This window comes from Molothrus ater, chromosome 15 (assembly GCF_012460135.2).
Source record: "Molothrus ater isolate BHLD 08-10-18 breed brown headed cowbird chromosome 15, BPBGC_Mater_1.1, whole genome shotgun sequence".
NCBI classification, from domain to species: Eukaryota; Metazoa; Chordata; class Aves; order Passeriformes; family Icteridae; genus Molothrus; species Molothrus ater.
In genome coordinates, this window is record NC_050492.2 from 16260466 (window position 1) to 16277176 (window position 16711).

Sequence of the window (16711 nt, forward strand, 5' to 3'; positions counted from 1 at the left end):
CATGCACAACTGAGAATGAACAATTTTTAGAGTCCATGACCAAGAGGAGCCCACCAGAGCAGTGACTTCAATGCCATGCCAATATCCAAACATCCTGTGGAACCATTAAAAATTCAATTATTTTATGAATGCATAAATATCCAACGTGTGTCTTTCCCACTGAGCAAACACCAAAAGATTCTGTAGACGAGAAAAAAAAAATAAAAGCCCTCAAATTCACATAAAATCCTGACCACTGCATCCCCATCCTTGGGACTTCCCAAAGGCATGTCTTAATTCTGCTCACAGGCAAGATTACCTAGAAAACCCTCATCTTAATTTCTTTGCCTCTTGCAGTGAAAATATGAGCATCCCTTGGCTTAATAATTAATGACCCAGAACAGGAATATCTTCCACTTTTGGGCCACTTTTTTCTGTCATGATTTCCATCTTCCCACATTCTCCTTTTTCAGCACACAATGCTGGTCTGCCAGCACTCCCTCTTCTTGACAACATCACTTCTTTGGAGCCTTGGCTCCCAATTTTATCACTATTAAAACCTCCAGAAGGCAGAAAGAACCAGCACCTCCTTGCTCTGAAAGGACACAGTCCCCTCACACTGTGTTTTGGGGATGAGGAGACATTTTGGCTCTCTGTCAGGTTCCAAAGCTCTGTGTAAAGCACCTCAGAGCTGGACAGCAAAGAAATGGCAACACTGGAATTGTGCAGCCAGTGCCTGACTTCTCTCGTTTCTCCATTTGCTGACCCTGCAGAGAGGGAAAATCCCCACTGAAGGAATTGTGAGGTAGCCAGAAGACAATTCCGAGGAGTTCCAACCTGGAATTGCATGGAGGGAACCCAAAGTAGCTGGAATTTTACTGTTTGCTCTTCACCAGGAAATTATTCCAACCCCTGAGCAGGGACATTGAAGCAGCAGTGACAGTCACCCACACAGCAGGGGCTGGAAGGAAGCACAGCTGTAAATCCTCTGGATCAGGGATGACTGGAGCAGGCAAGGATGTGCCAGCTCAAGGGGACAGGGCTGCAGTGTGTCCCTGTGTTAAATACCCAAATTCACCACGAATCACTCACAGAAAGGCAAAGCAGGAACTGACTGACAGCCAGAGCACAATCCCAGCACAACCCCTCCATCCCAGCACAGCCCTCTGTGAAATTACCACTAATTAGGGTTGAGAAATACATTTTTTTTTTTAAAACAGCCACGTTCCTCAACTTTATTCCACATGACCTGCACAGCCTGACCTGCCCATTCCTTTGGGAAGCTCAAGTAACAACAGGCTGGGAACAATTTTATCACTCCCTTGGTAAAGATTGTGAGAGGCAAGGGAAGGAAAGAGGTGCTGAGGGCAAGTACTGAGACAGAGCCTTGAGTGACCTAAAGCTTGTGCCTCATTCTTCCAGCTCTGAGGAAAGAGAATGCGTTGCTTCCCCTTCCTCATCAGAGTAATTTCAACTGTGGATTCATTTATTGGCCCACTCTAAAGTGCAAGGGATTAACAGACGCCAAAAAATCACAGAATCACAGAATAATGAGGTTGGAAGAGACCTCTAAGATCACCAAGTCCAACCTCTGCCCTAACACCTCAACCAGCCTATAGCACCAAGTGCCATCTCCAGTCTTTTTAAACACATCCAGAGATGGTGATTCCACCACCTCCCTGGGAAGGGCATTCCAGTGCTTTATTATTCACTAGCTAGGATGAGGAAAGAGAGGAAAAAACCCCAAAGAGCAGTAGGAAACCAGGAAGCAAGAAGGGATATTAATCCTGAAGAGAAACCTCAGATGGGCACACAGCTGCTCCCAAGTCTTGGCTGTCAGGACACAGAAGGTGACCAGGGCTGTGACCCAGCTGAGCCCTGGCACGGGGCACCAGGAGAAAGCTCTGCTTAAAGCACAGCAGCAAATTCTTGTGAGAACATCCACACCTACATAAGAGCCCAAAAAAAGAAAGCAAGGCAGCACATGAGCAGATCCAGTGTTTGTAGTGCTGATCACTGGCAGAGAGACACGAGATCTCTGATCTCTGGCAGTTGCAGGGAGAGTGTTTGACGTAGACAACCCTTTTTTCTTTAATTGCTTCCCATATTCCTTGCTGCTTGTTATAATCCCATAAAGGCTTTCCACAGCATCAGCCAGACCTCTCTGCTCTCAAGCATTTCTAGGAAAGCCTGCTACTACTAACTCTCTTAACTAAATTCTCTCCCACAGCTTCCTCTCTCTTCCAGTTTTTAAACTTCCTTCTCTGCCACTTATATAACCAAAATACCTCCTTCTTTTCCAGTACTTGCTCCCTCAAGTCCATTTTCAGTTCGGCTCTTGCAGTGAAGGTTCGTGACAATACTTACCAAACACAGCACAGTAAAATTCCACTAACCCGGATCTAAAAAACCCTGCAAGAGTGCCCTGAAGTGCCTGGCAGGGACTGACTTTCAAAGCTCCTCAATGCTTTTTCCCAGTTCTCAAACCACAGAGTCAGTTTTGAAGCTGTAAAAGAGAATACTGAAGGTGGGCATGAGAGGGGGATATAAAATCATGAGCAGCCTGAAGGAGGTGAGTGGGGAACAATCACTCACTGTCTCTTCCAGTATGGGAACTACATGGAAAGGGGAGGTTAAAAACAAGGGAAAGTTTTCCTTTACACAACTAAATTCTGAGGATTCTTGACTACAGATGCTGAGGTTGCATAAGAAATAAAACCTGTTAGATTACAAAAAGGAATCATACATGCCCTGAGGAAGAAATCCATTGAGGGATACCAAACACGAAGGAACCAACTCCAGCTTAGGAAGCTCAGGAGCCAACTGAGCAAAGGCTGGTGCAGTGTTTAACCTGCCCCTCCTGCTCCTTCTCAGGCATCTGCTGCAGCACACTCTGGGACAGAGGACACTGCACTGTTCAACTCTTCCTATACACACACATTTCCAGGGCAGGGAGAGTTTTTGGCATGAGGCTCAGGTGCCAGCATTATCAGTTACTCTCTCCAGAGGCAGCATTTCCTCAGCTGCAGAACAGGAGCTCCTCTCTCAGCCTGGAGCTGCAGGCACAGATGTTCCCAGCACAGGAATTTATGCACGGGGTGCTTCAGCTGCTTCTTTCACAGTGAGGGCTTTTACCTGCTTCCATGCAAATGTGCAGTCCTACCACCCACATTTGACAAGTGTATTATATTTGGAAAAGTAGATTAAAGGCTGGGATCAGACAGAATCAAACAATTCATGCATAAAGCTTCGTTAGCTGCAAGAGCACGGCGACGTTCCCACAGAGCTCCAACAACATCTGAGACAGGTTTTTTAAAGCTCTAATATGATAACATGATCAATGTATCAAAGGTTGCTGGTGTAGACACACTGCTAATCTGCAATCCCAAAAGGATGGGAAACTCTGCCAAGGTTTTTATTCCTGCACTAACCTTTTTGTACTTATCCCTTCCACTCCAAACCCCGGCTGCGTACATTCCTGGCCCTGCCTCCCCACCCCAGGAGAAATGAGAGAAAGTCAAAGTGTTTAACACATCACACAGACTGAGAACATGGAGCCATGTCTATATTAAGGCATAAAATTAATAGTATTTATTATTCAGTGGAGCAAACTGTTACGAAGCACAAGGAACGGGTCCTGTTACAGGCGCCATGTGAATCATAACTCGGATATTTCCTGATGTGTATTTAAAACTCCAGCCCCCAAACAGCACAGAGTATTTCTGGATAACGTTTCCATGTGTGCATACAACATGTGCATGCAAACTATGCATCCACAGCGATGGCTGGGGAGCAGGAGGGTGCCAGCAGCTGCCTGGGCTGCAGGCTCCTCTCCAGAGCCCCAGAGCTCCTGTCCAGCCAGATGCCAACTGTCAGGCAGCCAGGAGTGCTGCTGCCGCTGCCTCTGTACCCAAACATGGCCAGGTTGTCACCACGTCTGTCACAGAGGCACCACAGACATGCTACACACGGTGGGAGGACCTGGAAAAACCGGTGGAAGAGAGACAACAGCACGATGGGGATGCTGCCTGAAGAAGGGACCTTTATTGAGGAAAAGGAATGAGTGACTTCTGCACACCTCCCAAAGAAGCCCACAGCAGTGGCTGCGTTGCTCTGGACAAACCTCACTCCAAGTAAATTCTTGGTTCCTTCATTCCTAAAAAACTTGTTTGTAGCTGAGTGGCTGCCACACAGATCTGAAGGATCTTGTACGCAGCCTTCACTGCAAATCTGGGATTTAAAAATCCATACCTAATAAAGCCTCAGTAACTCCAGCTGGCTTCTGAGCTTGCTCATGTTCAAGCCCACCTGCTCTTCTCCCTCAAAATCCCCCAACACTTCCTCTCCCTTAGCTGCTTCTTCCCTGAAAGCCTTGGCCCCTTCAGCCCTGGTGAGAAGCCGAGCTTTTCTTCTCCATCTCCTTTCTTCTGTAATCTGATCTGTTCCCTAATAAACCTCAATCTTTGTTTTTGAAAATAGACCTTTATACAATCCAAAAGTCACTGTTGAAACCCTGCAGTAAGTCCTTTCCTATTCCAGAAAGCCTTCAGCACCAGAAGTGATACTGAACTAAAGTCTCAGCAGAAATCATATGGAAAAGGCCTAAATTAATAGTTGGATATCATGGACTATTTTATATTTGCTCTGTAAAACTTGGAGGACTTTAAGAAAGCCAAAATAAAGCTGCAGTCATAGTAATTCCACATGATTACTAAAGCCTGAAAGCTTTTTTGAGAGGCAGAACCTTCCCCTGCACTCAAGTTCCCAGTGCTAACACAAGCTGACTTCCCTAAAGCAATTTTTCACCAGGTCATGCAACCTTCCCAGGCTTCCAACTGGCCTGGCAATGGGCTGGTCTCATCCATGGCCCCCTGCAACACCTAAGATTAGTGGCTTTCAAATTACAAGCCACAGGCTTGGTCAGACAGAAGAAAGCCCATTAGAAAAGCTGCTCACAAGATCCTCTCAGGCAAAGGCACCAGTTTCTTGGCTGCCTGTGTGGTTCAGAAGCTTCTATCAGGCTGCCTAAAAACACTGTGAGAAAAAGAAGGAGAACCAGTTAGAGAAGAAAATCAAAGCCTGAGAAGCTGTAAATAACAATAGAGAGAAGTCAGCTAATAATTGTAAGTAAGAGTCACAACCTTGAAGCCTTCCCACAACAGACTTATCACTTGAGCTGTTTACTGCAGATCTGAAAGCCTAAACCCTGGTGGCCTTTGATGGTTTTTTTTTTGCTTCTAAAATACTCTTTTGCAGGTGATTCATAACAAGACAAATTCTCAAAGGGAGCCCAGTGGCAGTGTGGGAACTCTTAGTTTCCAAAACAGCAGAGAAGGCAGGATCACTCACAAGTTCAAAGTGTTCTTTCAAAACACCAAATCTCATCCGCCCCTGAATTCCCAAACAGTTTGAGTCAAGCTCTTTGTTCCCAACTTCAGCAAACCTACATGGGAGCTGGGATACAAGTAATTCAGTGGCCAGGAGAACTCAGGGGACAAGGACTCTGAGAGTAAATATTTAGGGAAATGTGCTATCTTCACAGAAGCACAGGATAGTTGAAGCTGGCAGGGACTCTCTGGAGCCCATCCCATCCAACTGCCCTGCTCTGAGCAGGTTGCTCAGGGCCAGCTCTGGTTGTTTGGAGCATGCCCAAGGACAGAGACTCCACACCAGCCTGTTCTTCAGCCATGCTCACAGGCAGGAGTTTCTCCAGCTCACAGAGGGCTTTCCTTTGTGTCCTGATTCACTGGCACTGACTCAGTCCTGCGTGCTGTCACCAAGGGATGTGACATCACTCACGTCAGCAATGACACACAAGACTACTGACCCATCTCCCAGCATGGCTGAGTGGGGCACAGCTCCCTGATCAAAGGAAGTCCCTGCTCAGAGGGACAGGAAAGCTGCATGAGCAGGGTAATGACAGGCCCGGCAGGCTCAGCCTGATCAATGTTTACCAAGCCCTCTGCCCAGCCAGCTCGCTGCACATAATTGTGTGAAATGGCATTACTCAGCCTCCAGCCTCCCTCAGGAGCAGGAAGGAAGGAAAAGGGGCCCAAGGCAAGAGATGTGTATCAGCCAAAGTCTGTGGATTGATACATGGGAGTGAGAGTGGATCCCTATCAGTGGTTGGAGCTGGAGGCTCTTTAGGGCCCCTTCCAACCCAAACCATGCTTCAATTCTGAATTCACACAAACCATTCCAGTGTTTGATGGGCAGAACAAGCTGCCTCAGCAACAAAGGACACCCTTTCCAATGCTCACCGTCCCTTTAAAAGAATTCCCTGCAGACAGAGAGGCCAAACAATCTTTAATTTTAGACCAGGGCTATGCAAGGACATCAAAAAGAAGTTACTTACTAATGGCCCCTGTGTAGGTTGGCTGTGTAAGGTCTTTTGGCACCTTCCTGTAGATGTCAAACCTGAAAGAGGAAAAGCACCAGCCATAAAACAGGTGGAACATTTCAATACATTTCATGCCCCCACAGGGATGAACGATGCTGAAGTTTTTTCCATCCAGCTTTCCAACAACATTTTTTCAGTAGGCAGGAGGATATGGGAAGGAAAAACAAAACAAAAAAAAAAACAAACCCTTTTCTTTTGTACAATTATGTAACTGTGCTCTGTCTTGGCTCCCATTTCCAAAGCATTTCCCCCCACCTCCCTGCTGTGGATCTGTGCAATCTGAACTGTGAGAGCAGCCAGGCAAGAAGTCGTGCTGGACAAGTTTATAGACCACTGTAAAAAGAAAAGGATACTCTACAGATTCCTGAATAAAAAACCCAGTAAAACACAACCTGTATTGCCCCTTGTCATTTATATCCTGCAAAGCCAAAAACAGATAACCAACCCCTAAGTCAGAAATCCAGGTATTGAGACCAAAAAACATCACTTGGACATTGGATACAACAACAGAAATTAACCCAACAGGTTTGTTCCTCCCCCAGCTAAGTCCAGCTTAGTATTAGATGGTTGTTTTGATTCAGTCATAGTTTTTAATATCCATAGGGCTCAGCTTGGCTATTTTAAACTGCCCATGGTTAAACTCTCCCTGCCCTCATGTGTTAGCTGTGTTATTTCCTACCACCCTGTGCTCCTGCACGCCCAACCACAATGCAGCTCTGACATCAGCTTTTCCATCACTCAATAAAAATTAATTAATGCATTAAAAACACCCACCCACCCACCCTAAAGAAGGAAGTGACCGCTTCTCCCTAAAAATAGACTTTTTTGGATATGCCACAAGTGGGTGAGAGCTGATGGTTTTTCCAGCCCTGGAGAGGGCTTCCAAATTCCCAGTCCACATTGCACCAAGATGAAACACCCCTGTTATTCAGTAGCTCCTACTGCATCAAGTATTTTATTGGGAGTTTAAAAACTAGATAACTGTTCTTTTCTTCATCTTCAGCTGCTGAGATAACTCTGAGGAACTGCATGAACAAAACAGCATTTGCCTTGCAGGACGTCAGGAGGATCCTGTGCTTCACTCAGGAGCTGAAGCTGGAGGAAGGAAAGGAGGAGAGGGAATGGAGAGCAGGTAGGAAGATATTTCAGGTGCCCAGCTCAAGTCCTGAATGAGCTGTGCCATCACCAAACACCCCAACAACCCTCTGTGAGACACCTGACAGCACAGGAGCTGTGTTTTCATCACCCTTCTCACTGCTGAGCCTAAACAGACCAGCAATATTCCCCAAGCAAACAATCCATGTATGGTTTTCCAGCTGCCCTGAGAACATCTGGAAAGTGCTGTTTGCATTCTTTCCACATCCACCGAAGCATCAGGATGGTGAAAGAACCCAAAGTAGCTGATGACATCATGGTCTCACAGGCAGAGGAAGCTGTTGCTCTCCCAGCCCATTAAATGCTGAAAGCTGGCGTCGTCTGGCCAAAGTCACAATAATAGATCAACAAGGCTAAAAAAGCTGAGAGAGAAACGGAGGGAGACAGAGCACGTGAACACCAGGAGCTGCTGAGTGTGAGCCAACACTCAGAAATAGGAAACAGCTCCAGGCTGGACTCAGTAAAAACAGCAGCGTGTGGATACTATAAAAGGAAGTTTGTTCTCACCATCAGAAATATTTACTAGTATTGAAATGATGGCCCATCACAGCTTTACAAGAAAAAAAAATAATCCAGCTTTTTAAACAGCTCACTGGAAAGCTGATGTCATATGAGGCAGAGTTCTCTCCTCTGAGATTTTCATTTCATCACATAAGTAACACCCAACACCACAAATTAACTTTTCCATGGCCTAAGTAAGCTTGGATTAGGCAGAGACACTACAAAAAGTGCTTGATTAAGGTTTTATGGATGAAAGCAGAAGCTTGAAGGATGACATCCAGAACCTGACCCAAGGGGAAGGGAAGGGAAGGGAAGGGAAGGGAAGGGAAGGGAAGGGAAGGGAAGGGAAGGGAAGGGAAGGGAAGGGAAGGGAAGGTGTATTAAAGCTTGCACAACGATGCTGAAATGATCACAACAATCAAAAAAGACAAGTTTGGGATAAGAGGCAAGCACTGCCAGTTAGAGTTTGCTCACTGATATGTGGCACCAGTAAATCCAAATGATCACCAGCCCAAAAGAAAAAGGACTGGCTATGTGTAATCTCCTGGCAGAACAATCAATTGCTTGGAAAAGACACTTTCTGAGCTAGGAGGGTTCACAGTCTGGCACAGGAACAACACTCCTCAGGGTTCCAGGCAACTTCTCATCTGATACTGGCCACAATTTATACAATTTCCTCAGTCTGATCCCTGTTAGTGAAAACTGCAGGGGGATTATGCACTCAGAGAAGGGCAAGGGAAAGCCCAAGTGGCATCAAAGTTTGAGGAGAATGATGGAGATGGCATGGCCAGGACAAAGAGCCACCTTCTTCACCCTATTTAAATCCCAAGTTAGAAGATATGAAATGCAAAGGATTCAATGACAGCTTGAAAAGTATGTTTGTGAGACACCAGAGAGATCAAGTGCAATGAGGACAGAACCCCAAAGAGGCTTCATTAATTACACATATTATAAAAATAAATAAATCAAGCAAATGTCTCAAACAAATCTGTGAAGTTGACAAGAGTTATTGTAACAGGAGACCTGAAACCCAAGAAATGAGAGATTTGTGGCAGCTCCTATCAGACCTAGAGTTATTGTAACAGGAGACCCAAAATACCAAGAAATGAGAGATTTGTGGCAGCTCCTATCAGACCTAAGGGTTAAAAATCTGCCTCCACTGGAAAAGCTTTTCTCCTTTGCCACTGGCTCCTTGCCTGCCTCCCAGAACTGAAAGCAATCCCAGGAGAGCACTTACACTGTGCTGGGAAGAGAAAAGAATGAGGATTAGACAGCAGAGATGATTTGTAATGCACAGGGAGGAGCTGTGTGCATGGCAGAGGGGAACAGGTTTTACCTGCCCTCAGGTCAGACGTTCCTGCAAGCACCTGCAGTAAAAATTCCAAGAAGCCTCCAGGTTCCTGAGGCATTGGTCACTTGGAGGAGTATTTGTAGCCTGGGAACAGAGAGGAACCTTGTGCTCTGTTGCAAGAGCTGCCTCCCTGCTGTAGCCCAAGCAGTGGAAGGTGAGAGCAATGCTGCAGGGAGCCTGGATGTGCAGAGGGGCTGTGACCGTGTTCACAGGAGACTCAGGCTGAGGGAAGAGACGAGGATCTGACTCCATGTTTCACAAGGCTGATTTATTATTTTATGATATATATTACATTAAAACTATACTAAAAGACTAGAAGAAAGGATTTCATCAGAAGGCTGGCTAAGAATAGAATAGGAAAGAATGATTACAAAGGTTTGTGGCTCGGACAGAGAGTCCGAGCCAGCTGGGCTGTGATTGGCCATTTATTAGAAACAACCACATGAGACCAATCGAAGATCCACCTGTTGCATTCCACAGCAGCAGATAACCAATGCTTACATTTTGTTCCTGAGGCCTCTCAGCTTCTCAGGAGGAGCAATCCTAAGGAAAGGATTTTCCATAAAAGATGTCTGCGACAAGGGGCTGCACCTGCCAGCTCACAGGGCACCCTGTGCCATCCTGAGATCCACTGGCAGAGCCTGGGAGTCATCTTTCATGACCAGGAGGAACCAGGGTGTAGATTTACAACTGCTCAGTGAACTCCCTTAACCTGCAGCTCATGCTGCTTTAGGAAGGGAGACATCACTTCACACCCCCACAGCAGGCACATGTGCATTTTCCACTGCACCTTGTATATATTTAGCTTTTGGCAAGTTTCTTCCTCCCCTCAGAAAGGCGAGACTTGTAAGGAGAAGTTGTATCTTTGAGCTGATCAATTAACATCGTTTCAGAGTGGAAACAACAAACTTGCTGCTAGGAAAGTTCTTCCTCCAGGTCATCCCTGTTCTCATAAAGGGAAGGCTGGGCCTTGCAAGTCCAGAATTTGAGGCTAAAGATAGAATTAGGCTGTCATCAGTACAACAAAGGAATTTCCTGACACATCTAGAGTGTCTTTTCTTTCAGTGGAGAGCAGGGTTGCAAAGAAAGAAATAAAAAAAGCCCGTTTGGCAATGTCAGAGGTTTGCAGGAACCCACATCCGTAACTAACATGAAGGAATGCTACAAAATGGTTTTTTATCAATCCAAGAGTTGAAAGGACATGGCAAAAAAACTTTCTCACCTTCCTGGTGGGAATGTCAACAAACTGGTAAAGCAGCATCACAGAGATGAGCAGGGTCATTCCTAAATAGGTTCAAACAAGAGAATTCACAAATCTTTGTGTGATTAAGGCAGGTGTGGGGCAGAACTCCAGCTCTCTGATGGACAGGAGTGCCACAGTCCTCTTGGAAAGAGGGGGGTGAGATCAAGGTGGTGACCTCAAAGGAGCCAAACAAAAGGGTGGCACATTTCAAGGGCCAGCAAGTGCCAGAAGGATTTCAAAAGCTGTGCCTACACTAATATTAACAGAAGTATATCATGGAATCACACAATGGTTTGGGCTGGAAGGGAGTTCAAAGAGCATCTCATTCCAAACCCTGCCATGGGCAGGGACACCTCCCACTATCCCAGCTGGCAACCTGGCCTTGGGCACTTCCAGGGATCCAGGGGCAGCCAAAATGATTTCCAAGAGCAGGTGAAAGAGCTGTGCTGGCCCTTAAAGGAGCTTATCACAGAATCATGGAATGGTTTGGGTTGGAAGGGAGCTTAAAACTCATCCAGTGCCACCCCTGCCATGGCAGGGACACCTTCCACTGTCCCAGGCTGCTCCAAGCCCTGTCCAGCCTGGCCTTGGGCACTGCCAGGGATCCAGGGGCAGCCACAGCTTCCCTGGGCACCTGTGCCAGGGCCTCACCACCTTACAGTAAATTTTTTTTCCTAATATCCAATCTAACCCTACTATCTGCCAATTTGAAGCCATTCCCCCTTGTCCTGTCACTCCAGGTCCTTGTAAAATTCTCTCTCCATCTTTCCTGCAGCTCCTTCAGGCACTGGGAGGCCACAATTGTGTCACCCCAAAGCTTCTCCATTCCAGGTGAACAACCCCAGCTCTCCCAGCCTTTCCTCCCATCCTGGTGCCTCCTCTGGATCTCTCCAGCAGCTCCAGGTCCTGGCTGGGCTGGGGTCTCACTGAGCTGTCACTGCCAGTGCTGGGTGAGAGGCAGGGAGGGCACAGGACCCAAACAATGCAGTTTTTTTTCTGGAGTTGATGCTTGAGCTGCCTCCCCAGAGCAGAGGATGAGCTCACTCCCTCAGCAGGAGCTGCCTGCCAGCGCTTTATGTACACTTGAGCAGTTTCAAGTTTGGACTCGAAATATTTCAGGAAATGAAGTAATAAATACATTATTTCACTGAAGATTTCCACACCTCCAAACAGAAGAATCCTCTCTGACATCTCTGGAATCTGAGAAGAGCTTTTTCAACAACTCTGTAAGATGCTGTTAAGTTTTTCATGAACAAGAAGCAAAGAATGTGAGGCAATAAAAAACCCCCAACAACTTTTAAGGAGGACTACACTAGACAATGGTTAAATTTAAATGTCCCGTAACAAAGGGAAACTCTGATACCCAAAGGAGTTCATATCAGAGAAGGAAAAACACTAATTCCTCCTTCAGTTTCCAGCATTTGCCCATCCCTCCCTGGCACAAAGACAGAAGGGATGCCCTGGCCATGGCACCCAGGGTGAATTTCTCCCAAAATCACTGATGTGGAGTCCCTGCAAAGACCCAGCAGAAGCTCTGGAGTGAGCAGCAGTGGAATGTTCTCATGTACCATTCTGCAAGGTCTGGTTTTACTGATTTACCTGAGGGGCCAAGGAAAGGCTGTTCTGGAGCTCTTGGACTGCATTTTGGATTCCAGTTAATCAAGCAGAACTGTAACACATCCCCATGTGGCACTTGGTCACAGAACAGAATTTGGGCACTGTACATCTGCAGCAAATAAATTCATTTTTGTCCCTTTCCAGAAATTAATGCTCACAGACAGAGGAAAAATGGTTGTGTTCTTCAGGCAGATTATGTTTTTCCCCAGGAGAACCAAATATTTAAACATCAATCTTCTTTTTGAAGCATACTGGCTCTACTGTAGGTACTTCAGCACATCCTGAAAGTCAGAGGCTGTGAGCATTCACTACAACAAACTCCATTTTTTATGTCAAAGATGATTAAGAAAAACTAAAAACCCAACCGGTATCATGGCTGACATTCCACTTTTAGCAGGTCAGTGGTGGTGTAAATACACCATTATCATCTTGGCTCAGCAGAAAGGGTCCATGGCTGTGATTCACCCAGAAGAATGTGGGTGTTGAAACAACACTTGGTTCTCCACCTCCCATGCTCACCAGCTTGGAGAAGTGACATCTATTTTTCAGCAGATACCACATTTGGAGCTGAGGTCACTAATTCCTGGTGACATTACTCACTCTCAGTAACGAGTCCAGTGTGGAGTGAACAACCACCTTAATTTCATTACACATCAGCAGCTTTGAGATCTCTTTGAATAAATGAGGCCGCCTGGTGCTGCTGAACCAATTTGTTTCACTGACAAAAAACTTGAAGTGACTTGCAGGGGCAACACATTTTCCAGCAGACACAGAATTCACTATGAAGTTAATCAAACACCTGGCAGTTCTACAGCAGAAGTGGCTGAGCTACACAAAGGGGGAATTATCAAATACAGAGAGAAAAAGTCAACTTTGAGGGTGTGGAGGATCCCTCACTGGGGATATTCCAGAACTGTCTGGATGTAAAAGGTTGGATCAGTGATCCACTGTGGTCCCTTCCAACCTGACCCATCCTGGTGACTCTGAAACAAGGGGTTTAGGGTCAGTAGAAATGCCATCCCTGGTGGTTTCCTTCTTGGTAAGAAACATCACTTCCCTGAGGAAGAGATGGGCTGCAGGTTGAAAAAGAGAAAGGCAAGACAACTATAACACACAGACATGGGGTGGAAATAAAGAATAATACACCTTTCCAGGCTGAGATGGCTTCCTGATCAACAAAGCCCCTCACTCAAGGGCTCAGTTAAAAAGAGCACCAAGAAATAACAATCCCTCTCTTCAGCCCTTCAGTGGGAGGCTGTCTTGGGCAGTACCACTCAGATTTCTGTGGAGAGCCCTCTTCTCACACAGGATTTCTGTATCTGCAGTACAATTAATTCACTCCCAAAGCAGGAGGCAGGAATGAGTCTGTCTTTCCACAGCCCCTTTGAAGCCATAGCTGTCACACCAAAACCACTCTCCTTTTTTTGCTCTAAACCTTGCACAGCAGCTAACACTGCATCTTTAGGCAATTTTCTCTGTTCTCTAAAGTGAAAGAAGACTAAGCTGGCCTTTGAGAAGCTATTTCATGCCAGAACTGTTTCCTTGCCACTGCACAGGGAATACAAGTGGGTTAAAGGAGTTCCCAAACCCTGTTTACCCTTTGCCTGTTTGCTGCCCCTCCCCATTGATCAGCAAGGAGCTGCAAACTGCAGATAAACCCCAGTGAAATATTGCTGCTGGTTTCCCCCATTTGTCAAGTCCTCCTTGCAAAGGGGACCAGAGCATGGCTGCAAACCTCAAATCTCAAGAAGGCATGAGGTCACTATTTCTCCACACTCACCAATTCCTGACTAAACAAAGAGCCTGCCTGTTCTTTACTAAGTCCACTCATTACATACTCACCAGTAAACCCAGTTACAACGTGGAAGAGAGAATTTTTACTGTTACACGCTGTACTTGTCATGTTCAAGAAATGACACACAGGCAGCCCATGCAGACATTAAGTTTTAGGTGCTTTTTGTCAAAAGAAGATAAAGTACTCTATTTGTTACACTGGTTTTCTTCTTCTGGTGGACAGAAAAACTGCTGCACTGTGCATTTCTGGGAATATTCATTCAAAACAACAATCCCAGATGGTTTTTGGTGAAAAAAAATCAAAAAAATTACAGCACTGTGGAAAATACACAGAGAGCAAGGCAGGTGCCAAACACAGCCCTGGACAATCAAGCCTATGCCAGCTTACATTTGGTTTTTGATAAGAGTCACTTCGAGGCAGGTCTGTCTGATAACAGGCTTGAAAACATCCACTGCCTTTTCTTTGAGAGCGTCTGTCATTCAGACATTCTAAACAAATTCATTTTTAGGCCACATCCCTCAGAATTACACAAGCCTCTCTAATTACTTAATGTAGATATCAGTGAATCCAGACAACTACAATTTCTATTTAAGTGCCTTTAAAGAGACCAATCATCCTCAGCTCTGAGGATTAGTTTTCCCTGGAGACAAGGACATAACCTTGGGATTTGTCACTCAAAACACTTCTGTTCTTCCTCTTCCCATTTCCTATCTGCCTCCTTGAACCTTTTTGTTTTACAAGCAGAGATGGTTGGTTCCACCTCCTTTACCTGGGTTCCCCACAGACCTGGTGCAGAGACAACCAGCTCTTCCCACAAGATTTGTATAAGTGGGTCTATTTTGAAGTTTGATTTCACGACAGAAGAGCTGCAGGGGCAATTCAGGAAACCAAAGCAGGTGTGAAGCAAGAAGAGAATGAGAAACCTCAGCCCCACTTGAGGAAACACATCTGAGTGCACATGAAATGAGCTGGAACAATGGCTCTGGAAAGTCCCCCCCATCCCACCACACAGCTTTGTTTCCTCATATTCCTGCTGCTCCCACCTCTGGAAGACCCTTTCCTAGAGACAGCACAAGAGTTTATGGACTATGATTCATTCAGTAGCTGCTACTATTAAGGCTCTTAGCAGAGACAGCAATTACAGCTGAGAATCCACTTTGCATAAAACACTTCATCATTTTGAAGGAGGACATGGGAGGCAGAGAGAAACTCAGTCATGGTAAATATAACTTGGATTAAGTCCATCTGACATTCAAAGATGACTGTGCACAAACAGACTCCATTTTCTCTCTCCAGGAACACTTCAGAGGAGGTCGGTGTTGCAAAGGGGAGATCAGAGTTTAACCACCCTGTCCCAGCACCTTCCCTTCTCCCCTTCCCCAAATCAATGCAGCTTGGAGGCAGAAGGGGAGGAAAAAACCCAGGCCATGTTGGTTATTTTCCATGTGAATTCATGGTATCAAAAGGAAGCTCTGCCTGCTGACAGAGCAGGATCATTCAGGCTGGAGACACGAATAGAAACGCCCTGGCTTTAATCCCCAGTGGTATTTCTAGAGAAACCTTCCCACCAGAGGCATGCTGCTGAGTGACAAGCAGCATCTCTATCTGTGTGCTCTGCTGACTTCTCAGGCAGCTTCTCTGCTCAACTCAGCAAAGCCTTAAAATTTAGAAGTGCCCAAGAGAAAACCTGGCTCCCTCCAGCTCAGGCACGGTGGGGTCTGTGATCAGCCCCTGGAACACCCAGGGATGGCACTCCCCATCCTCTCCCCAGCATCCAACACGTAAATATGAAATAAACCAGATCCTCAAGCTGTAGCTTCTAGATCAGGAATGGACACTTGGAGCTCCTGGGACCAGAGGAGGCTGCGGAGCTGAGCAAGGGCCTGGAGCATCTTGGTGCCCAGGAGATGCTGAGGGAGCTGGGGCTGCTCAGCCTGGAGAGGAGCCCTCAGCCCTGGGGGGTCCCTGGGTCCCCCTGTCTGTCCCCGTGTCCCCCTGTCTGTCCCCGTGTCCCCCTGTCTGTCCCTGGGTCCCCCTGTCTGTCCATCCCTGTGTGCAGAGGTCGGAGCAGGCCCAGCTCTGCCCTAGGCCCAGCCATGGCCCCAGAGCCCCAGGCAGGGCCTGAGCCCAGCAATTCCCCTCAGAGGAGGCAGAGCTGCTGCCCTGGGCAGGGCCAGCCCTGAGCAGGGGGCTCTGGGGGCTCTGGGGTCTCACTGCAGAGCAGGATGGACCCTGCTGTGCCCTGAGCTCGGGGATGGCCCTGCTGGAGCAGGGAGGTGCCACCAGGGACCCTCTGTGGTCCCTCCAGCCTGAGCCATCCGTGGAACTGCTGCCCCCAGACTTGATCTCTTGAGACCAAAAAAAAACAACCCAAAATAGATGGGGCTAGAAGAAAATAAGAGAAACTAAGATGGCATAGAGAATAGTCCAGGGTTACTAAAAAAATTAGATTTTAAATTAAAATCCAATCTCTTAGCTAAGAGCTTCCAAGCTGTTTAACAGGCAGCAACTGCTCCTCTGTTTCCTTGGGTCACTGCTCCCAAACAATGACTTTGGGACAATTTATCCCTGCTTTGCCAACAAAGCTGCTGGGCACCAGGACCTCAAGGACACCAGCTGAGGAGCACAAGCCATCAGGTGGCTTTTAAGCTCTTCAGAGACCATCTAGCT

General features: G+C 46.6%; 1 protein-coding gene across 1 annotated transcript in view; it reads right to left on the bottom strand.

Moving 5' to 3' along the window:
* Window positions 1-16711, bottom strand: part of ERGIC1 (endoplasmic reticulum-golgi intermediate compartment 1) — a 55471-nt gene that overhangs the window by 27702 nt on the left and 11058 nt on the right. Inside the window, exon 2 of the mRNA XM_036391508.2 lies at window positions 6335-6396. Coding sequence (XP_036247401.2) covers window positions 6335-6396 — 62 coding nt within the window. The remainder of the gene's footprint in view (window positions 1-6334; window positions 6397-16711) is intronic.